A 24,496-nucleotide genomic window follows, 5' to 3' on the forward strand; every position below is an offset into this window, starting at 1 on the left:
AGGCTAAGGTTAGTAAATTCACCCGAAAGGAGGTCCCGCTTCACCACGATAATGCAGTGAAGCGGTACACTGCTAATAAAGAACCTTAAGGACATTTTAATAAATCTACCCCCCAGTATCACCCCTTCTGTAGTGAAAATACTGACTGTTATGTATCATCACCGGATTTCTCTTTTCCTGGCAGTGGCTTGACACGTTTAATTTCTGGTGTTTCTCTGGGCATTTCAGTATTCCTCTTGTTATTCTAGAAGGGAAATAAAAAATCTGGATTGGATAACTGCATCCTAGTGTATAGGGATTAGATGTAGTGTGCTGCATACAGAGCATATCTCAGCTGTCGTGCTGTGTATGCCTGCTCATGCTATTACTGCTATCTAAGCTTGTCTAGGTGGAGAAGATCTTCTTACATGCCAAGGATTTCCTGCTAGAGGTGGCGTGAGCTGTTAGAGTCTCACAGGGGCAAAGACTCAGAGCAATGAGATTCAGGGTCAGCTCTTTCTCCCCCCCTCCTTCTGCCATGATCCTGTGCTGGAGACGCTGCTTGCTGGGGGTGAGCAGCAGAGAAAGATGCTTGTGTTCTCCCTGTCGTGCAACGAGCCAGACAGGCTGAGGGAAAGATGTGTGCAGCCCGGACATACTGTAGCAGGTCATTATTGTGAGATGGCCGCACAAAGCCAGGGGACTTGGAGAGCTGCAGGCTTCAGAGCCTTGAGTTGATTCCTGGAGCAGCAGTAGCAGCTAGAGAGTGAGTGCAGTAGCAGATGCAGTAGGAGGAATTCAGCTTCGCAATGGGTTATAATGGCAGCTTGATCTTCAGGAATAGGAGTGAGATTGGCTTCTTGCAAGCAGGAGCCTTAGAGATCAGGAATGTGTCTCATTCCCAGGTGCTGTGGAGCAATCGCAGCAGCAGCGGCAGCGATGGGCTCAGCTACAGACATTTTACCACCAGCGTCCAAGTTATCATCTTCATTGGGTCTCTGTTGGGTAAGTTTAACATTCCTGATCCATTCATTGCATCTATAAGGTCATGAACGGCTTATTTAGTGCTGGGTACTATATACAGTAGCTCTGGTCATCTCTGATGATAGATATTGCTGGATTGCTACAGCTACACATACCTCTGTCATTGTGTCTCTTCCTCCTTTCCTAGTGTATATTGTATTTCACCATGTCATAATCTCTGGCAGCATGTACATAATAGTGTCACTTTGATGCAAGTCATCTGCAGCCATATTTATTTTTACAACCATCAGAAATTCCTATAAAGTGACATGCCAGTGTTTTTTAGATGCAAAATCGCATTCAAGCCTTTATAAAGAGCTGTGAGAAAGTCAGGACAAGTTCTGTGTAAGTTACCTCATGCTATACTACGAAAACAAACATGGAATCACTCACAAAATTCATTTTGTCGGCTTAGACTCGGTTTCACTGCCTTTTGTCTTGATCTTGACGTCTCTATCACCAGTGTGCTGTCATGTCTCTATTATAAAGATGATTTAATGAATCTTCATATTTCTAAATATGTTTTTTTATGTTATATATTTATCCATTTTGCATATTTAGTATTAGATTTGGATTTTACTCCTACAGGTGATAGAAATATAAAATGATGGTATAAAAAGTATTATTCATTTTATAGCACATTAATAAAGTGGTGTGTTATTGCCGCTTACAGATAAGGCTGACATTTTCCTGCACTTCACACTTCTCTGTTCTCTTTGGGGGACAATGTTTTTACATTTTCTGGGATTTCCTTTTAAATTGCTATTAGCTGAAAAAAAATTGAATTTGGAATTGGAATACATGCCATAAGCTTAAAATTGCACTCAGGATTTTCTTGCTAAAGTTCACCTATGTGCAGGCTATCTCGTGGACTGAACCAATATTCGTGAGTATGCAGGTCTATTACTAGGAGGTCGTGACTCAGACATAGTGGGGGGGGGGAAATGATGGTTTGGTCCTGTGCTTGTCTGCTTAGAGCAAAATATGTAAATATATTCTGCACATTTCCACAAAAACACAACCACCTACATACATATTGACAATGCTAAATTCCTTTGTCGTATAAACAACCCTTTATGAAGCTAAGAACACTGTACGCTGTTTACTTAAGAAGTACCGTAATGGTACGCTATCTGCGTAGCGATCGCTCAGCCGTAGGCGAGACGCTCAAGCGTCACGTTCGCTCACGGCCCAGTGATCACAGGACACGTTATTGGTTATGTCTAGGGGAATGATTCGCTGTAGCGTAGCATACGCTCGAGACCACGAGGAGGTCACCAGCGATGCAGACGCTTACAACACTATACCTTTATGTTAAAACCTTATACCAATGAAATACACTGAATACCTTAATGTGAGTACAGGGTGTAAGTGCAACCTTGTGTAACCTGACTATCTACAAAGCTGCTTGAGCGTCACCGACGCTCAAATGAACACTTATCACTATAGAAAATACACAGATGCTGGTTTAGGTTCCAAGGCCTATTAACTGTATTATATCTAATATACTTGTAAAAGGGGATAACAGTACAAATGATACACTACAATATAACAAAGACTTCCTAACCACAGAACTAAACAATAAATACAAAAAGACAATACTACACTGACCTAAATGCAATACAATACAATACTATAATACTATGAGAGATATAAGAGAAAAGAGGAGAGAGAGAGAGAGAGAGAGAGAGATGAGAGAAATTGGCTCACAGTAAGACAATGATAACATTAAATAAGAGACAACATGGTTGCAGATAAAACTACACATGTGAGAGACAATCGCTGCGCAGTTAGTCAATGCTGAATACAGCATGGGATGGAAGCTAGACTCCATTTTGAGAAACCTCCCATAATTCTAAAGACTGCACCACATGCCTGAAAGGGGGAGGGGAAGACATCCAGCAGCAGCCATTTTAGATTTGCAGGTCCAAACACATGGCACTCTATACTAAACCACAATCACATAGCAGAAAACACAAGACTCCATTTTCTTCCAAAATGTCCAAGCCTCAAAACAATGCATATGTTCTGATTTTACAATTCCAAACCATCTAAAACACCTTTCACAATGTAATCCAACTTCCTAGAACCATCTCATAATTTCACATCCCAAACAACTTCAGTATCTCAATAACCAGAGCATATTCATCACAAGACCAGATCACAATGTAATTAACACAAACGTAACTGCATGGTGGTATTTATGATTAACAGGATATATATTATAACTAACCAGCACAATCTATTTTAAATCTCCATTGGCAAACAAATACCACAAATATTATGCTACAGATTGTATACTGTTCCAATTTATCACAGACTTCACAGAGTATCCACAAACACCCAACAATCACACAACCAAGTTACAATATCCTATTTAAACCAGAAAGCAATCTGTCTGTTTCCTTATCTAGCCATGTGAAGTTCAATACTTAGCCTTTAGTTTGGAAGATGTCCTGGGGATTCAGCCGCCATGCTGCTTGGTGCCAGGTAGCTGTGTGTGTGTCTGTGAGTGTAGCTACATTACATCTGTTCTCTGAGGCCACACCTGACCACTACCTTCCTGTTTGACCAGTACCTGGGGGAGGGGTCTTTCTTTCTCCTTTGTATTGAGTCACCATTCTCTTTGTATATGCTAATCAGGTTCAGCCCTGAAAACTTAGTAAAAGGTTGTCTTGAGCATCATATTGTTCTAACAATATGATCTTAGCTTTTATACATATAATCATATCTATCCGCTGCAATGTCCCACAACAACACAACAGGCCTCAAACTAACCCACACCTGATTCTGCTTGCTTCAATACCAAACATGATGTGTTTATCTGGTTCGGTTCGAATGATACACATCCATGACATTAATTCATTAGACAATTCTAAATCTCCATGATGTCTGGTGCTGTTCATTATTATAACCATGTACTGTATGAAACAAGTGCCGAATCCATCTCTGTGCCATGTCCGAGCAAATGCGTGTGTTTCCATATATTGCTGTGCTCGCTGCGCATATTTGCAAGTATAGCGACTTATATGTGTGCAGTTTATATGGTCTCTCTATGTAATATTTTTGACTTTGACAGTCCACCCTTTGGCAGTCACCAATAACTGCCACTTCCTAAAACATTTCAAAAAGAGAAAAATATATGTCAGGGGTTAATACATTTCAATGGTTGGGTAAGGGAGGAGAGAGGAGAAGGTGTGAAGAGGGTATGACCTAGTGAGATAGCAGAAGCATGTGTGTATGAATCCATGTTTGGGGGGTCATGTATCATCGTGCCGTACGTGTTGTACATCAAGCTTCGAGGTATTGCGAAGTATACATTTGAATTCCTTCTTATCCCGTACTAAGGGTCTGTGGATGGGCTGTCAAACTTTACCGAGCTCATTTCGGCTGTGGTTGTAACAAAATGGGGGAGCACATTTTAGTTGATGATACATGAATGGGGGAGGTATGTGGTTGTTGATATCTGTGCCTGTATTCCCTATCGTCTATGTGTGTCATTACCTGAGGGTTGTAGAGATGAAGATAAAGAACACTTATGGAAAATGCAATGATATTCTATGTCAGGGAAATGTACATCTGTCGTCGAAGTTGTTTTCGGTATCTGTTGAGAGTCGTCTTCTTTGCGCTGTATTGCTCCTTAGGCATGAGCAAATAGCTTTGTCTGAGCCATCAGATTTACAAAAATGTTGGGCTAGCGTGAGTTTAAAGATACTAGGGAAACTGGGGATCTATGGCAAAGTTCATCAAGTGTCCATATTTAAAGTTGTCAAATCTTCTTCTTTGGTCAATCCGTTGTCTGTATACATCTCGTCTCGTCAGCTTCCTCGTCCAAGGGGGTCTTTGTATCTTGGAGAAAAGCAGAAAAACAGGTGAAAGAAACGGACCGTATAATCGCATTTTCATCACATTCTGGTTTCTATCATTGGGTCATAAATCAAATCCAGGTTAATTACAGTTTCCTCACTCCTCAAGCTCATCACTTTTGTACTTTGTTTGCACCTCATTAAAGCCTGCCCGCATCTAAATATCAATCCAATCGATATAACGACACCTAAGATACATAGTAGAAACTTTCCAACATCCATTATGACTCCTTGAGCCCAGTCTCCCAAACCGGAGAACCAATTTCGCGGGTTCAACCATGACACCCAACCAGTCAGCTCATTACCTACAGCAGCAAGGGTGAGATTGTGTTTTCGACGAAATTCCCACTTCAATTGGAGAATATCGTCCATCTTTTGGTCTATGACCTCTACCGGATCCTCGGTGCTATTTGTGATATACGTGCAACACTTTATGCCGTACTGTGTTGCCAATGTAACACAATATCCGCCTGTTACTGCTGTAAGATAATTAAGAACCATCCTATGCTGAACTAGTTCTGTTTTATAAGCTTGAAGTTCTCTTCCAGTGTATCTAAACGTGTCATCATACATTTCAGTGATATTATCTAACAAATTGGCGAGTGCGGAAATGTATCTATAATTCATCACTCCCCGAGCGGTACGAGTGAAATCTAACGCTACCAGAACCTGAATCCCGGTGGATTCATGGATAAGATCAGAGGCCGGATGCTCTAACCTTTCTGACAGTTGTCTTTTAACTCGGTGCTCGTAATGAGTGTGAGTATAAGGAGCTTGGGCACCACGGTGTATGTCCTTCATTTTGTCATGTGTAACAGTCATCACTTCAGGCAATACTTTTCCAATATAACACAATCCTTCAGAGTTTGGGGCAAGCCATTTGTACGCCTTTCTCCCGCATATGAAATATGCATCATCGGGGAGAACATAAGGGACGGAGAAGGACATGACCATGTTACAAACCTTCCAGGTGAAATCTCCTGACCCTAATTCTTCCAACTGCTTAATGCACGTATCGGTTTGTACGATATGAGCACAGTATCCTGGTGATACCTCTCCAACTCTAGTAATCCTATTCCCTAAGGTATATCGATACCGGAAAGATTTTCCTCTACTGGCTATGTGGCGTACGAGCTCTGTATCTGTAGGCATTCTATCTGCTCTGTGTGAAAAGGTCATGGTAAGGTTGCTCCATGACACTTCCCAATTTCCCGGTTTTCTAGGATTGGAGATGTTAAAACATAAGAGGGACCTATCCACATGGTATTGGTGGAGCTTCAAACTAGGAGGGCTGGAGATGTTAAACCTCCGGTCTGTTATGAGCCACGGCTGTGGCTCATTCCTGTTTTGCAGTTTTGTTCTGTATTTCATGTTATACTTTTGTTTATGTTCCCCGTGGGTGTCATGGGGTGCTCGGAGCTCACCCTTAAGGAGGGGATACTGTTATGAACCACAGGTAGTGGTTCATTCCTATTTTATGTTTATTTAGTTGTCTTGCATGCCAGGATTTCCCATTGCTCTGTTTTGGATTACTCTTGTCTGCTGCCGCTGGTGAGTCTGTGCAATTGCAGCTTGTTCCCATGTGTTCAGCCTCATCTGGCTGCTGATTGCATCTTGTCAGCTTAGTCGTGCAGCAGGCCAGCTGCTAGAGATAATTAATTAGGCCTCTCTGATATATGCTGGCTCACGGCAGTTAGCAGATGCTGATGATATTCCTTGGGTTGCAGTCTGCTTTAAGTTTGAGCTGGTTCCTGTCAGTCCCTGTGTGGATTCCTGTGTCAGTCCCTGTGTGGATTCCTGTGTCAGTCCCTGTGTTGATTCCTGTGTCAGTCCCTGTGTCTGATCCCGTGTCCTACCCTGAGTTCCAGTGGATTCTGCCTGTCCTCCAGTTCTGAAAGTCGGTGTCGGCAGCTTCCTGTTTGCCTATGTCAGTTGCAGAAAGTATCCAGTCCTGTTCAAGCCGGTTGTTCCTGTCCTCAGTGGTCCTGTACTCAGAGATTTGTCATCTTTTCCTGGAGTCTGACTGAGCACCTTTAACATCCTGTGGTGTTCGTGAGTCACGGCGCAGCCGTGTGTTGCGGCTTGTCCGCTTACTGTTTATTATTTAGTATATTTGTGTCCTGGAGCTTTTGCGGAGGATTCCGCTCTCCCTGATCCACTCTGGTATCCAGCGGTGCTGGATAGGAGTAACGGATCAGTGGATCTTTGGTTGTCCTTTTCCCTGGCGGCTAGTCCGCACATACCTTTTGATTTAGTTAGTTAACTTGTAACCCCTGGCCTGGTTGCTTAGTCAGAGGGCCCCTTGTTATCACCCTGTCTCGGATTTCCCTTTGTCTCCCATTAAGACCTGAGGGGGCATCGGGGTTGGGCAGACATAATCCGCCCTTCGAACGCGGCTGCCATGGGCTCAAGCAACCATAGTCTCGCAGGGGATTTCTGATAACACGGGCGAGACAACGGAGTTAGGGCGTCAGGGGTTACTAGGCTTTCCTGCTCCCACAACCAGCATATCTTCCCAGTACTCTGACCTCAGCCATACGATCTCCTCTGGTCTGGAGTACGGGAATCATAACATTATCATCAGCCATACCACAAAAAAGAAATAAAACTTTTTTTTCTTTTTTGGCCCAGTCCAGTGTCTAGTCTAGAATCCAGTCTTGTCTAGAATTTGGTGTTTAGAATCCAGTCCGGTGTTTAGAATCCAATCCAGTCCGGTGTTTAGAATCCAATCCAGTCCGGTGTTTAGAATCCAATCCAGTGTTTAGAATCCAGTCCGGTGTTTAGAATCCAGTCCGGTGTTTAGAATCCAGTCCGGTGTTTAGAATCCAGTCCGGTGTTTAGAATCCAGTCCGGTGTTTTAAAAAAAAAAAAAAAAAAAAAAAAAAAAAAAAAGTCTTGTTTTGTTTAGCTAAATTTAGTCTTGCCTTGTCTTGCCTTGTCTTGCCTTGTCTTGCCTTGCCTTGCCTTGCCTTGCCTTGCCTTGCCTTGCCTTGTCTTGCCTTGTCTTGTCTAGTTTTAAATCCTCCTATGTCTACTATGCAAGCCCTGCAGGCATCTCTCGCAGCCCTGAACTCTGTATTCAGTGCTTTGAGACCAGAGCGACTAGAAATTTTGCAGCAATCCCTAAAGCAACTGCAAAATCTTCTGACTAAAATCTTGCTTATTTTGCCGGAAGTCGTTGAGAGTACATCTATCTCTAAAGAGACTCTTGTTCACAGTATGGTGACAAGAGAATCCTCTGGTTTAATTGAAGAGAAAAAGTTTAAAAGTTTTCTGCGGCCCAGGCTCTCAGAAGAGGAGCGTCTGCGTCGCAGAAACTTAAACTTATGCCTATATTGTGGGGGTTTAGGCCATTATCTGCAGACCTGTGAGTTGCGCAAACCAAAGTGTGGTGACGAGTCTTGCCCTCTGGCCAAGTTGAGTCATGATACAAGACCTACTCCTGTCTCTACTGTGGCAGAGGTACTTGTCACACAACCCACACAAAAAAACTCTCTGTCCTATAATTGGGGTCCTTGGGCAAGGGAGCCCCATTATAGATTCAGGAATCAAAAGAGAATGTTTCTCTCCTCTCTTGAGGTTCCTGTGGAAGCGGAGTTGCAAGTCCCTGGAGTGGTGCCCGTAGCCCAGGGTCCTGGAGTGGTGCCCGTAGCCCAGGGTCCTGGAGTGGTGCCCGTAGCCCAGGGTCCTGGAGTGGTGCCCGTAGCCCAGGGTCCTGGAGTGGTGCCCGTAGCCCAGGGTCCTGGAGTGGTGCCCGTAGCCCAGGGTCCTGGAGTGGTGCCCGTAGCCCAGGGTCCTGGAGTGGTGCCCGTAGCCCAGGGTCCTGGAGTGGTGCCCGTAGCCCAGGGTCCTGGAGCGGTGCCCGATGCCCAGAGTGCTGGAGCGGTACCCGATGCCCAGAGTGCTGGAGCGGTACCCGATGCCCAGAGTGCTGGAGCGGTACCCGATGCCCAGAGTGCTGGAGCGGTACCCGATGCCCAGAGTGCTGGAGCGGTACCCGATGCCCAGAGTGCTGGAGCGGTACCCGATGCCCAGAGTGCTGGAGCGGTACCCGATGCCCAAGCTTATAGAGGGACATCAAATATTGTAGCTCAGGTTTCCATACCAGATGGGGTTTCAGAAGCTGTTACCCCAGGTAGGGACTTGAGGAGCGCAACCTCAGAAAGGGTATCTAAAACCATAGTTCTTGAAGGGAACTCGAGAAGCAAAACCCCAGAAGGGATCTTTGAAGTAATATCCCCAAGTGGGGTCTCGAGAGACGCAGCCCCAAAGAAGGGTCTAGAAGTCGCTTCCCCAGGAAAGAACTTAAGAAGCATAGCATTAGTGGAGGATCTGAACGTTATTGCTTCAGCAAAAGTCCCGGAAGTCATAGTCCCGGGAGAACTTTCGATTATTATCGACTCAGAGAGGGAGGCCGATGGCCCGATCCCAGTCAGGGAGGCCAACGACCCGGTCCCAGTAAAAGAATCCGAGGTGCTGGCCCCAGCGGGGTTCCCGGAGGCCACTGCCCCAGCGGGGTTCCCGGAGGCCACTGCCCCAGCGGGGTTCCCGGAGGCCACTGCCCCAGCGGGGTTCCCGGAGGCCACTGCCCCGGGTGGGGTTCAGAAAGTCACTGCCCCGGGTGGGGTTCAGAAAGTCACTACCCCAGGTGGGGTTCAGAAAGTCACTGCCCCGTGTGGGGTTCAGAAAGTCACTGCCCCGTGTGGGGTTCAGAAAGTCACTGCCCCGTGTGGGGTTCAGAAAGTCACTGCCCCGGGTGGGGTTCAGAAAGTCACTGCCCCGGGTGGGGTTCAGAGAGTCTCAGCCTCAAGTAAGGGCAATAGTGACCAGGTCCTAGCAAAGCACTTCAGTCAGTCAGATGGGAAGGAAACAGATCCTGACTCTGATATCTCAACATCCATAATCTTTGATGGGGACTTAGCCCAATTTCTGGCGCTTTACAAACACTATTACTTTATTATGTTGTCTAGACCATTTCTGGGCATCACTCCAGAGAACATTGTGCTCTATCTTATTTATTCTTTTAAAGGAGAGCCTTTTGAGTGGGCGACCAGCCTAATGAAAGCTGAAGATCCCATTCTTCAGGATCCCCCAGCATTCAGTGATGCAATTATTAAAAGATATGGTTCCAAAGAAATTGGTTCAAGTTCCTCTAAATCACCCGTCTTGTCTGCTGAGAGTCCACAAAATACTGTAAACTCGGCACAGGAGTCTCAGCCCGTTGTTGTGACTGCAGGATGTGCTTTTCTGACTACTTCTTCTAATAATAGTACTTTACCAGAAAGTTCAGCTCCCAAGGGTAAGAGACCTGTCTCTGATTTGAACGCAGCCTTGCTGGGTGGTACCATCAGTTCAGACAATGTTTGGGGAATTACCTTGGTCAGACCTAAAGAGCTTTGTAAAAAGAAGAAGAAGAAAAAGAAATAATTTTTTGACTCTTGCCTTGATAAAAAAAAAAAAAGATTTTTTTTCCCTTGTCTTGTGTCCAGTGGCCACCATCAAGGGGAGGGCACTGTTACAAGCTGTGGTTGCAGCTTGTTTCTGTTTTCGTGTCTGTTAGACCTATGTGTCAGGTTTTTTTTTTTTTTTTTTTTTTTTTTGTATCCCTTGTTCTGGATAGTCTGAATTTTGGGGTCTTTTGACCCCTCCTCAAGGGGGGGGTACTGTTATGAGCCACGGCTGTGGCTCATTCCTGTTTTGCAGTTTTGTTCTGTATTTCATGTTATACTTTTGTTTATGTTCCCCGTGGGTGTCATGGGGTGCTCGGAGCTCACCCTTAAGGAGGGGATACTGTTATGAACCACAGGTAGTGGTTCATTCCTATTTTATGTTTATTTAGTTGTCTTGCATGCCAGGATTTCCCATTGCTCTGTTTTGGATTACTCTTGTCTGCTGCCGCTGGTGAGTCTGTGCAATTGCAGCTTGTTCCCATGTGTTCAGCCTCATCTGGCTGCTGATTGCATCTTGTCAGCTTAGTCGTGCAGCAGGCCAGCTGCTAGAGATAATTAATTAGGCCTCTCTGATATATGCTGGCTCACGGCAGTTAGCAGATGCTGATGATATTCCTTGGGTTGCAGTCTGCTTTAAGTTTGAGCTGGTTCCTGTCAGTCCCTGTGTGGATTCCTGTGTCAGTCCCTGTGTGGATTCCTGTGTCAGTCCCTGTGTTGATTCCTGTGTCAGTCCCTGTGTCTGATCCCGTGTCCTACCCTGAGTTCCAGTGGATTCTGCCTGTCCTCCAGTTCTGAAAGTCGGTGTCGGCAGCTTCCTGTTTGCCTATGTCAGTTGCAGAAAGTATCCAGTCCTGTTCAAGCCGGTTGTTCCTGTCCTCAGTGGTCCTGTACTCAGAGATTTGTCATCTTTTCCTGGAGTCTGACTGAGCACCTTTAACATCCTGTGGTGTTCGTGAGTCACGGCGCAGCCGTGTGTTGCGGCTTGTCCGCTTACTGTTTATTATTTAGTATATTTGTGTCCTGGAGCTTTTGCGGAGGATTCCGCTCTCCCTGATCCACTCTGGTATCCAGCGGTGCTGGATAGGAGTAACGGATCAGTGGATCTTTGGTTGTCCTTTTCCCTGGCGGCTAGTCCGCACATACCTTTTGATTTAGTTAGTTAACTTGTAACCCCTGGCCTGGTTGCTTAGTCAGAGGGCCCCTTGTTATCACCCTGTCTCGGATTTCCCTTTGTCTCCCATTAAGACCTGAGGGGGCATCGGGGTTGGGCAGACATAATCCGCCCTTCGAACGCGGCTGCCATGGGCTCAAGCAACCATAGTCTCGCAGGGGATTTCTGATAACACGGGCGAGACAACGGAGTTAGGGCGTCAGGGGTTACTAGGCTTTCCTGCTCCCACAACCAGCATATCTTCCCAGTACTCTGACCTCAGCCATACGATCTCCTCTGGTCTGGAGTACGGGAATCATAACACGGTCCACCGGTCTCCCACCCTTTAGCTCAAGTACCTCCCCTACCGTTAAAGGAAATGGTACTAGCCCTGATTTACTATGACCCTGAGGTACTTGAGAGCATACCCAACAATCGGTCTTATTTAACACATTACCCACTAAGGAGTGATAGTCACTCAATGGATGCCGGTCCATATGGATATTAAAACTGGATTGGCATTACTTTGTTACAGAGCCTACAGATACAACTTTCTTTTTGAACTAACATTCCTTCACAGTTGTTTACAAATAACATGGTTGTTAGATCGTGCCCGGTACTCGCCTTTGCTTGGTGATTGGGTTGCTATTGGAAATTTACACCTCCGTCTCAGTCATCAGGACCTTTCTGGATCCTTTCTCGACCTCACTGGTACTCTCACCGAAACAGACTGCTCTGGTCAACATCATGGTTAGCGGGAAAATCCATGTCACAGTCTCTTGGGGCAAGTCCATCTTACAGGAGGAGAAAAGAAGAAATTTGTAAAGGGGGTATAAGAAAATCAGTTTGAGGGGGAGAGAACTCGTTACGATAATAAGTTCTCTCGTTTTGTTGTTCTTTTTGTTCTGCTGTCCTCTCAAAAGGTGCTGTCTCTTCAGTCTTCCGAATGAACCTTCTGGTGATGTAATCTTTCTTCCTAACTAGCGATCTTTCTGTGTGGAGCAAAATCTGGCATTACCATTGGTTAACACTTAGGGGTGACATACCATCTTTAAATCATGGAAACATGAGTGAGGAGAGAGAGAAAATAAAAAACAAAAGAGATAGAGAACAATTCATGTGCATATATACATTACATAACCCGACAATAACCACCAATAAGAGAAGAGAAACAAAGCATTTTTAAACGTTGTCAACATTAAGAAAACATTGTCAGACTATTAGGCTGTCGTATCTACGTGTCTAATGGTTTCCTTGAGCAGTCCCTCCCCACCAGCACTTGCATTATTCCACTGTCTGTATCTGGCCAGAATACATTGTGGTGGATAGGTCATGCTGGGGTTTGGTAGACTTCTGCAAGGACCAAGCGAATATGCAATGTTTGAATTCTTACCAATAATCGTCAGAGATGGGGATAGAGAGAGAAAGAAAAAACATTTTTCACAAATACATTTACAACGTTTAACCTGGTCATTCCTGTGTCTTCAGTGAATGACCTCCCACTTCATTAACCGTTACTTCAGGCTTGCCTCCATTCCTAATAATCACCTTTCCTAACTATATATTATGGGTGTGGCCCAAAATTCTTCCTATATGATCCCTGCTTGTAATTTGGTGTGTCATAACTTTTGCTCATTTTCATGTCTAGGGGGTCTGATTTTATGTGGGCTGTTGCAGTTACTGGCATAATGCCCTTCTCTTTTGCACAGATCACAAATCCTTAAGTTCCTCCATGTGCCAATGGCCTGGGGTTTTGGTTGATTTGATGCCTCCTCAAACGCTCGGATGTTCATCATCATCAACCGCTTTCCCTGTACCTACCTGATTCCTTGGATACCATGATTATGTCGTTGTCTAGGGAGTTGATATACCTTCTGTGAATCTTTGATCATACAGTTAGATCTTTCCTAGGATCTGGGTAATCAGACATGATTGATCTCAATTCTGTCCGGGACCAGGGATGGCGCATTGCACTGTCCTTGACGGGAATGGTTCCCTGATCGTCAGTCTTCCCATTGGGGACTGTGATCACCCTGACAGGACTAAACTCAATTACATCACCTTGTTTTGGTCTTATAATATGGGGTACATTTGTTTGTGCGTGATATAAAACATTGTACGTACCTGTGGACACGACCTCACCTGACCCTCCGTTAGGGGGTTTGATTATTGCCTTTACCAATTTGGTCGTGTCCACCTGGATGTCTTGTAGGATGGCTTCTGGAAGAGGTGCCGACATCGTTCTGGGCTCACTTTCTTGTTTGTATTCCTGAGGGAGGTTTGACATGGGGTGCAGCTTGCACAGGTTAATAGTTGTACATTCAACAGTATTACAATAATCATTGTTACATTTATTACACTTATTCTTATAATCTATATTACAGTTGCTAAGAGCGTTTTTATTGTTCCACCTTTGTGCTTTTCTCTCCGCAATCAACTCCTCTCCTGCTGCCATATCTCTCCTCTCAAGATAAGAGTCAGAAAAGTCAATAGACTCTTTTTGTAATTCACTTTCCTGTTGCCATAACTGTAAATATTCATAATGTTTATTTTGTCTCTTCGTTGGTTCAACGAGACTTATCCTCCTCCTTAAATTTTGTAACACTACTGGACTGAAGCTACCTATTCTTGGGAATTTGTCCCTGTCTTGTACAGTCATTCTCTCCCATTCATCACATAAAACTTCAGCGTGATTTCCATATTTCTTACACATCACATATCGTGCCGACCCGATGGATCGGTTCTCTGAATCAACCCGAACCGAGGTTGATCGCCCCCTACCTGAACAAATGGCCCCCATAATCTGCAGGCGTTGCCTATTCCTCCTTGAATATCAAGGCTTTCAGCGAACCCTTACAAACAAACCAAGATGTCCTTGGGCAGGCCGGCGGTGGTGGTTTATCAAGTACCCCACTTACTTCTCGCCCACGTTGGCCTGTGCTGCAATCACTGTAGCCAGAGCTGCTGGACCCAACCTAGGGCCCCTGTGAACCTTTAGTTTACTGGAACATATGAGGGTTACCCGCAGGACACTTACTCTTTCCAGTAAAGTTGGGGTTGTTAGATAGTTCCTGAGTGACCAGCGAACTTCCCTTCCAAAAATAAAAAATTACACAAATCACGTCAGAATGTACAGATAGCGTTTGTGACCACTTTACTCTAATGGTATTAGGTCAGATTACTAACTACTGCACACAATAACGTGCGGTCCAATCGTTCAGTATACGAGCACTACTTGTCATGTACTGAAAGATCAATGGAATCTATGTTTCCGGCTGCGATTCCTTCAGCCAGAGCTTGTATGGCCTATATGGGTTCTGCACCAACACCCCAGGCGTTGTGCCACTGGACTTTTATAGCGGACCTTTTACCTTACGACCTCCTGGTCTTGTTACCTTATGACCTCCTGGTCTTGTTACCTTATGACCTCCTGGTCTTGTTACCTTATGACCTCCTGGTCTTGTTACCTTATGGTCCGCTATACTCTAATGCTCAAATATTATTTAACCAGGGATGCCTCCCTGGCCACCGTATATGTCACTTACACGTATGTCCCTTGACGAGTACCCGGCTTTCCTTTTGGTTCCACCTTAAAGTTATATAAACTTTTGTATACAAAACACACTCACTCAACACATGTACACTTTTGTTTCTATATCTATTTCTGCGCAGAAATTTGTCTTTAGCCCAACAGTGTTACCAATTAGGAGCAGGATCTGTTAAACTAAATTTCAGATTTTCTAAAAATAGATTTGCGTTATTTACCGCTTCGCGTTATCTACCGCTGTGCGTTACTTATCGCCTTTGCGTTACTTCACTTTATCACAACTTGAGCTACGTGGGCGTAACCGGACGCTACGTTGCGTAATGAACGCTGCGTGCGTCTGCCTTTTGGATTGCGTACGCTAGTCTTTGTTAGCGACACGTGTACGCAATGCAAAGGATCCACCGTAACACAATATATTTATTTATCAATGTAGGTGATCCCTGATCATCTACCGCAATCCACACTGACTGCCTTGTATCTCAGACAAACCGTGTGTTTGTTCTATACTTTAACTATCACCTCTACTATGAAATAACAGCAAATCTCTTTTTAGCACTTTCTATCAACTATAAAATTGGCAAACAGGAATGTGAGATGTGAAACTTACACAGATGAAAATGCAATTCTAAATTTAATCTAATAACATACATTGATGTAAGCACACGCATATGAAATTACATATAAGTACCAATCACTATTACTTATGATTGACTATGATATAGATTAAATAAATGCATAAAAAAAAAACCTCATTAAATGATGATTTCTTTTTGACAGTGGATGGCTGATTGTTTCCTGAGTCAACTGAAAACCAGCCGCTCAGAAAAAAAAAAAATTTTTTTTTTGACCTTCCCAAAATGGCCGCTGCTCCTCCCCCTTCCACCTCCATGAGGGTCACACAAAATGGTGGACAGACCATGCGGCCTCTTGTCACAAAGAAAGTCATTCAAAACTCCTAAAGTTATTCTAGGCCTGAGTGTGTAGTTGGCACCAAATTGAAATAAAAACCAGATTTTCAAAGACAATAGCGTACTGTTCTTACCTCCGGTTACCGGGTTCCTTCAGCACTCTTTATCTAAGCGAAGCAGACGCTTATCCCGTCAGCACTGTGAGACAACCTCCCACCCTTTGCTGGAGGGATAATGTCTGCTGATCTACCTAGTGCAGATATGAGAAGTATAGGACGAGCCCGCAATTGACAATGCTAAATTCCTTTGTCGTATAAACAACCCTTTATGAAGCTAAGAACACTGTACGCTGTTTACTTAAGAAGTACCGTAATGGTACGCTATCTGCGTAGCGATCGCTCAGCCGTAGGCGAGACGCTCAAGCGTCACGTTCGCTCACGGCCCAGTGATCACAGGACACGTTATTGGTTATGTCTAGGGGAATGATTCGCTGTAGCGTAGCATACGCTCGAGACCACGAGGAGGTCACCAGCGATGCAGACGCTTACAACACTATACCTTTATGTTAAAACCTTATACCAATGAAATACACTGAATACCTTAATGTGAGTACAGGGTGTAAGTGCAACCTTGTGTAACCTGACTATCTACAAAGCTGCTTGAGCGTCACCGACGCTCAAATGAACACTTATCACTATAGAAAATACACAGATGCTGGTTTAGGTTCCAAGGCCTATTAACTGTATTATATCTAATATACTTGTAAAAGGGGATAACAGTACAAATGATACACTACAATATAACAAAGACTTCCTAACCACAGAACTAAACAATAAATACAAAAAGACAATACTACACTGACCTAAATGCAATACAATACAATACTATAATACTATGAGAGATATAAGAGAAAAGAGGAGAGAGAGAGAGAGAGAGAGAGAGAGATGAGAGAAATTGGCTCACAGTAAGACAATGATAACATTAAATAAGAGACAACATGGTTGCAGATAAAACTACACATGTGAGAGACAATCGCTGCGCAGTTAGTCAATGCTGAATACAGCATGGGATGGAAGCTAGACTCCATTTTGAGAAACCTCCCATAATTCTAAAGACTGCACCACATGCCTGAAAGGGGGAGGGGAAGACATCCAGCAGCAGCCATTTTAGATTTGCAGGTCCAAACACATGGCACTCTATACTAAACCACAATCACATAGCAGAAAACACAAGACTCCATTTTCTTCCAAAATGTCCAAGCCTCAAAACAATGCATATGTTCTGATTTTACAATTCCAAACCATCTAAAACACCTTTCACAATGTAATCCAACTTCCTAGAACCATCTCATAATTTCACATCCCAAACAACTTCAGTATCTCAATAACCAGAGCATATTCATCACAAGACCAGATCACAATGTAATTAACACAAACGTAACTGCATGGTGGTATTTATGATTAACAGGATATATATTATAACTAACCAGCACAATCTATTTTAAATCTCCATTGGCAAACAAATACCACAAATATTATGCTACAGATTGTATACTGTTCCAATTTATCACAGACTTCACAGAGTATCCACAAACACCCAACAATCACACAACCAAGTTACAATATCCTATTTAAACCAGAAAGCAATCTGTCTGTTTCCTTATCTAGCCATGTGAAGTTCAATACTTAGCCTTTAGTTTGGAAGATGTCCTGGGGATTCAGCCGCCATGCTGCTTGGTGCCAGGTAGCTGTGTGTGTGTCTGTGAGTGTAGCTACATTACATCTGTTCTCTGAGGCCACACCTGACCACTACCTTCCTGTTTGACCAGTACCTGGGGGAGGGGTCTTTCTTTCTCCTTTGTATTGAGTCACCATTCTCTTTGTATATGCTAATCAGGTTCAGCCCTGAAAACTTAGTAAAAGGTTGTCTTGAGCATCATATTGTTCTAACAATATGATCTTAGCTTTTATACATATAATCATATCTATCCGCTGCAATGTCCCACAACAACACAACAGGCCTCAAACTAACCCACACCTGATTCTGCTTGCTTCAATACCAAACATGATGTGTTTATCTGGTTCGGTTCGAATGATACACATCCATGACATTAATTCATTAGCCAATTCTAAATCTCCATGATGTCTGGTGCTGTTCATTATTATAACCATGTACTGTATGAAACAAGTGCCGAATCCATCTCTGTGCCATGTCCGAGCAAATGCGTGTGTTTCCATATATTGCTGTGCTCGCTGCGCATATTTGCAAGTATAGCGACTTATATGTGTGCAGTTTATATGGTCTCTCTATGTAATATTTTTGACTTTGACAGTCCACCCTTTGGCAGTCACCAATAACTGCCACTTCCTAAAACATTTCAAAAAGAGAAAAATATATGTCAGGGGTTAATACATTTCAATGGTTGGGTAAGGGAGGAGAGAGGAGAAGGTGTGAAGAGGGTATGACCTAGTGAGATAGCAGAAGCATGTGTGTATGAATCCATGTTTGGGGGGTCATGTATCATCGTGCCGTACGTGTTGTACATCAAGCTTCGAGGTATTGCGAAGTATACATTTGAATTCCTTCTTATCCCGTACTAAGGGTCTGTGGATGGGCTGTCAAACTTTACCGAGCTCATTTCGGCTGTGGTTGTAACAAAATGGGGGAGCACATTTTAGTTGATGATACATGAATGGGGGAGGTATGTGGTTGTTGATATCTGTGCCTGTATTCCCTATCGTCTATGTGTGTCATTACCTGAGGGTTGTAGAGATGAAGATAAAGAACACTTATGGAAAATGCAATGATATTCTATGTCAGGGAAATGTACATCTGTCGTCGAAGTTGTTTTCGGTATCTGTTGAGAGTCGTCTTCTTTGCGCTGTATTGCTCCTTAGGCATGAGCAAATAGCTTTGTCTGAGCCATCAGATTTACAAAAATGTTGGGCTAGCGTGAGTTTAAAGATACTAGGGAAACTGGGGATCTATGGCAAAGTTCATCAAGTGTCCATATTTAAAGTTGTCAAATCTTATTCTTTGGTCAATCCGTTGTCTGTATACATCTCGTCTCGTCAGCTTCCTCGTCCAAGGGGGTCTTTGTATCTTGGAGAAAAGCAGAAAAACAGGTGAAAGAAACGGACCGTATAATCGCATTTTCATCACATTCTGGTTTCTATCATTGGGTCATAAATCAAATCCAGGTTAATTACAGTTTCCTCACTCCTCAAGCTCATCACTTTTGTACTTTGTTTGCACCTCATTAAAGCCTGCCCGCATCTAAATATCAATCCAATCGATATAACGACACCTAAGATACATAGTAGAAACTTTCCAACATCCATTATGACTCCTTGAGCCCAGTCTCCCAAACCGGAGAACCAATTTCGCGGGTTCAACCATGACACCCAACCAGTCAGCTCATTACCTACAGCAGCAAGGGTGAGATTGTGTTTTCGACGAAATTCCCACTTCAATTGGAGAATATCGTCCATCTTTTGGTCTATGACCTCTACCGGATCCTCGGTGCTATTTGTGATATACGTGCAACACTTTATGCCGTACTGTGTTGCCAATGTAACACAATATCCGCCTGTTACTGCTGTAAGATAATTAAGAACCATCCTATGCTGAACTAGTTCTGTTTTATAAGCTTGAAGTTCTCTTCCAGTGTATCTAAACGTGTCATCATACATTTCAGTGATATTATCTAACAAATTGGCGAGTGCGGAAATGTATCTATAATTCATCACTCCCCGAGCGGTACGAGTGAAATCTAACGCTACCAGAACCTGAATCCCGGTGGATTCATGGATAAGATCAGAGGCCGGATGCTCTAACCTTTCTGACAGTTGTCTTTTAACTCGGTGCTCGTAATGAGTGTGAGTATAAGGAGCTTGGGCACCACGGTGTATGTCCTTCATTTTGTCATGTGTAACAGTCATCACTTCAGGCAATACTTTTCCAATATAACACAATCCTTCAGAGTTTGGGGCAAGCCATTTGTACGCCTTTCTCCCGCATATGAAATATGCATCATCGGGGAGAACATAAGGGACGGAGAAGGACATGACCATGTTACAAACCTTCCAGGTGAAATCTCCTGACCCTAATTCTTCCAACTGCTTAATGCACGTATCGGTTTGTACGATATGAGCACAGTATCCTGGTGATACCTCTCCAACTCTAGTAATCCTATTCCCTAAGGTATATCGATACCGGAAAGATTTTCCTCTACTGGCTATGTGGCGTACGAGCTCTGTATCTGTAGGCATTCTATCTGCTCTGTGTGAAAAGGTCATGGTAAGGTTGCTCCATGACACTTCCCAATTTCCCGGTTTTCTAGGATTGGAGATGTTAAAACATAAGAGGGACCTATCCACATGGTATTGGTGGAGCTTCAAACTAGGAGGGCTGGAGATGTTAAACCTCCGGTCCACCGGTCTCCCACCCTTTAGCTCAAGTACCTCCCCTACCGTTAAAGGAAATGGTACTAGCCCTGATTTACTATGACCCTGAGGTACTTGAGAGCATACCCAACAATCGGTCTTATTTAACACATTACCCACTAAGGAGTGATAGTCACTCAATGGATGCCGGTCCATATGGATATTAAAACTGGATTGGCATTACTTTGTTACAGAGCCTACAGATACAACTTTCTTTTTGAACTAACATTCCTTCACAGTTGTTTACAAATAACATGGTTGTTAGATCGTGCCCGGTACTCGCCTTTGCTTGGTGATTGGGTTGCTATTGGAAATTTACACCTCCGTCTCAGTCATCAGGACCTTTCTGGATCCTTTCTCGACCTCACTGGTACTCTCACCGAAACAGACTGCTCTGGTCAACATCATGGTTAGCGGGAAAATCCATGTCACAGTCTCTTGGGGCAAGTCCATCTTACAGGAGGAGAAAAGAAGAAATTTGTAAAGGGGGTATAAGAAAATCAGTTTGAGGGGGAGAGAACTCGTTACGATAATAAGTTCTCTCGTTTTGTTGTTCTTTTTGTTCTGCTGTCCTCTCAAAAGGTGCTGTCTCTTCAGTCTTCCGAATGAACCTTCTGGTGATGTAATCTTTCTTCCTAACTAGCGATCTTTCTGTGTGGAGCAAAATCTGGCATTACCATTGGTTAACACTTAGGGGTGACATACCATCTTTAAATCATGGAAACATGAGTGAGGAGAGAGAGAAAATAAAAAACAAAAGAGATAGAGAACAATTCATGTGCATATATACATTACATAACCCGACAATAACCACCAATAAGAGAAGAGAAACAAAGCATTTTTAAACGTTGTCAACATTAAGAAAACATTGTCAGACTATTAGGCTGTCGTATCTACGTGTCTAATGGTTTCCTTGAGCAGTCCCTCCCCACCAGCACTTGCATTATTCCACTGTCTGTATCTGGCCAGAATACATTGTGGTGGATAGGTCATGCTGGGGTTTGGTAGACTTCTGCAAGGACCAAGCGAATATGCAATGTTTGAATTCTTACCAATAATCGTCAGAGATGGGGATAGAGAGAGAAAGAAAAAACATTTTTCACAAATACATTTACAACGTTTAACCTGGTCATTCCTGTGTCTTCAGTGAATGACCTCCCACTTCATTAACCGTTACTTCAGGCTTGCCTCCATTCCTAATAATCACCTTTCCTAACTATATATTATGGGTGTGGCCCAAAATTCTTCCTATATGATCCCTGCTTGTAATTTGGTGTGTCATAACTTTTGCTCATTTTCATGTCTAGGGGGTCTGATTTTATGTGGGCTGTTGCAGTTACTGGCATAATGCCCTTCTCTTTTGCACAGATCACAAATCCTTAAGTTCCTCCATGTGCCAATGGCCTGGGGTTTTGGTTGATTTGATGCCTCCTCAAACGCTCGGATGTTCATCATCATCAACCGCTTTCCCTGTACCTACCTGATTCCTTGGATACCATGATTATGTCGTTGTCTAGGGAGTTGATATACCTTCTGTGAATCTTTGATCATACAGTTAGATCTTTCCTAGGATCTGGGTAATCAGACATGATTGATCTCAATTCTGTCCGGGACCAGGGATGGCGCATTGCACTGTCCTTGACGGGAATGGTTCCCTGATCGTCAGTCTTCCCATTGGGGACTGTGATCACCCTGACAGGACTAAACTCAATTACATCACCTTGTTTTGGTCTTATAATATGGGGTACATTTGTTTGTGCGTGATATAAAACATTGTACGTACCTGTGGACACGACCTCACCTGACCCTCCGTTAGGGGGTTTGATTATTGCCTTTACCAATTTGGTCGTGTCCACCTGGATGTCTTGTAGGATGGCTTCTGGAAGAGGTGCCGACATCGTTCTGGGCTCACTTTCTTGTTTGTATTCCTGAGGGAGGTTTGACATGGGGTGCAGCTTGCACAGGTTAATAGTTGTACATTCAACAGTATTACAATAATCATTGTTACATTTATTACACTTATTCTTATAATCTATATTACAGTTGCTAAGAGCGTTTTTATTGTTCCACCTTTGTGCTTTTCTCTCCGCAATCAACTCCTCTCCTGCTGCCATATCTCTCCTCTCAAGATAAGAGTCAGAAAAGTCAATAGACTCTTTTTGTAATTCACTTTCCTGTTGCCATAACTGTAAATATTCATAATGTTTATTTTGTCTCTTCGTTGGTTCAACGAGACTTATCCTCCTCCTTAAATTTTGTAACACTACTGGACTGAAGCTACCTATTCTTGGGAATTTGTCCCTGTCTTGTACAGTCATTCTCTCCCATTCATCACATAAAACTTCAGCGTGATTTCCATATTTCTTACACATCACATATCGTGCCGACCCGATGGATCGGTTCTCTGAATCAACCCGAACCGAGGTTGATCGCCCCCTACCTGAACAAATGGCCCCCATAATCTGCAGGCGTTGCCTATTCCTCCTTGAATATCAAGGCTTTCAGCGAACCCTTACAAACAAACCAAGATGTCCTTGGGCAGGCCGGCGGTGGTGGTTTATCAAGTACCCCACTTACTTCTCGCCCACGTTGGCCTGTGCTGCAATCACTGTAGCCAGAGCTGCTGGACCCAACCTAGGGCCCCTGTGAACCTTTAGTTTACTGGAACATATGAGGGTTACCCGCAGGACACTTACTCTTTCCAGTAAAGTTGGGGTTGTTAGATAGTTCCTGAGTGACCAGCGAACTTCCCTTCCAAAAATAAAAAATTACACAAATCACGTCAGAATGTACAGATAGCGTTTGTGACCACTTTACTCTAATGGTATTAGGTCAGATTACTAACTACTGCACACAATAACGTGCGGTCCAATCGTTCAGTATACGAGCACTACTTGTCATGTACTGAAAGATCAATGGAATCTATGTTTCCGGCTGCGATTCCTTCAGCCAGAGCTTGTATGGCCTATATGGGTTCTGCACCAACACCCCAGGCGTTGTGCCACTGGACTTTTATAGCGGACCTTTTACCTTACGACCTCCTGGTCTTGTTACCTTATGACCTCCTGGTCTTGTTACCTTATGACCTCCTGGTCTTGTTACCTTATGACCTCCTGGTCTTGTTACCTTATGGTCCGCTATACTCTAATGCTCAAATATTATTTAACCAGGGATGCCTCCCTGGCCACCGTATATGTCACTTACACGTATGTCCCTTGACGAGTACCCGGCTTTCCTTTTGGTTCCACCTTAAAGTTATATAAACTTTTGTATACAAAACACACTCACTCAACACATGTACACTTTTGTTTCTATATCTATTTCTGCGCAGAAATTTGTCTTTAGCCCAACAGTGTTACCAATTAGGAGCAGGATCTGTTAAACTAAATTTCAGATTTTCTAAAAATAGATTTGCGTTATTTACCGCTTCGCGTTATCTACCGCTGTGCGTTACTTATCGCCTTTGCGTTACTTCACTTTATCACAACTTGAGCTACGTGGGCGTAACCGGACGCTACGTTGCGTAATGAACGCTGCGTGCGTCTGCCTTTTGGATTGCGTACGCTAGTCTTTGTTAGCGACACGTGTACGCAATGCAAAGGATCCACCGTAACACAATATATTTATTTATCAATGTAGGTGATCCCTGATCATCTACCGCAATCCACACTGACTGCCTTGTATCTCAGACAAACCGTGTGTTTGTTCTATACTTTAACTATCACCTCTACTATGAAATAACAGCAAATCTCTTTTTAGCACTTTCTATCAACTATAAAATTGGCAAACAGGAATGTGAGATGTGAAACTTACACAGATGAAAATGCAATTCTAAATTTAATCTAATAACATACATTGATGTAAGCACACGCATATGAAATTACATATAAGTACCAATCACTATTACTTATGATTGACTATGATATAGATTAAATAAATGCATTAAAAAAAAACCTCATTAAATGATGATTTCTTTTTGACAGTGGATGGCTGATTGTTTCCTGAGTCAACTGAAAACCAGCCGCTCAGAAAAAAAAAAAAATTTTTTTTTTGACCTTCCCAAAATGGCCGCTGCTCCTCCCCCTTCCACCTCCATGAGGGTCACACAAAATGGTGGACAGACCATGC

General features: G+C 43.5%; 1 protein-coding gene across 1 annotated transcript in view; it reads left to right on the top strand.

Moving 5' to 3' along the window:
- The first annotated feature begins 206 nt into the window (after positions 1–206).
- GPR176 (G protein-coupled receptor 176) overlaps positions 207–24,496 on the top strand; it is a 172,628-nt gene continuing 148,338 nt past the window's right edge. The window contains exon 1 of the mRNA XM_063948018.1: positions 207–984. Coding sequence (XP_063804088.1) covers positions 789–984 — 196 coding nt within the window. The 5' untranslated portion in view covers positions 207–788. The remainder of the gene's footprint in view (positions 985–24,496) is intronic.

The sequence above is a fragment of the Pseudophryne corroboree genome, chromosome 12 (assembly GCF_028390025.1).
Source record: "Pseudophryne corroboree isolate aPseCor3 chromosome 12, aPseCor3.hap2, whole genome shotgun sequence".
In the NCBI taxonomy this organism is placed as follows: Eukaryota; Metazoa; Chordata; class Amphibia; order Anura; family Myobatrachidae; genus Pseudophryne; species Pseudophryne corroboree.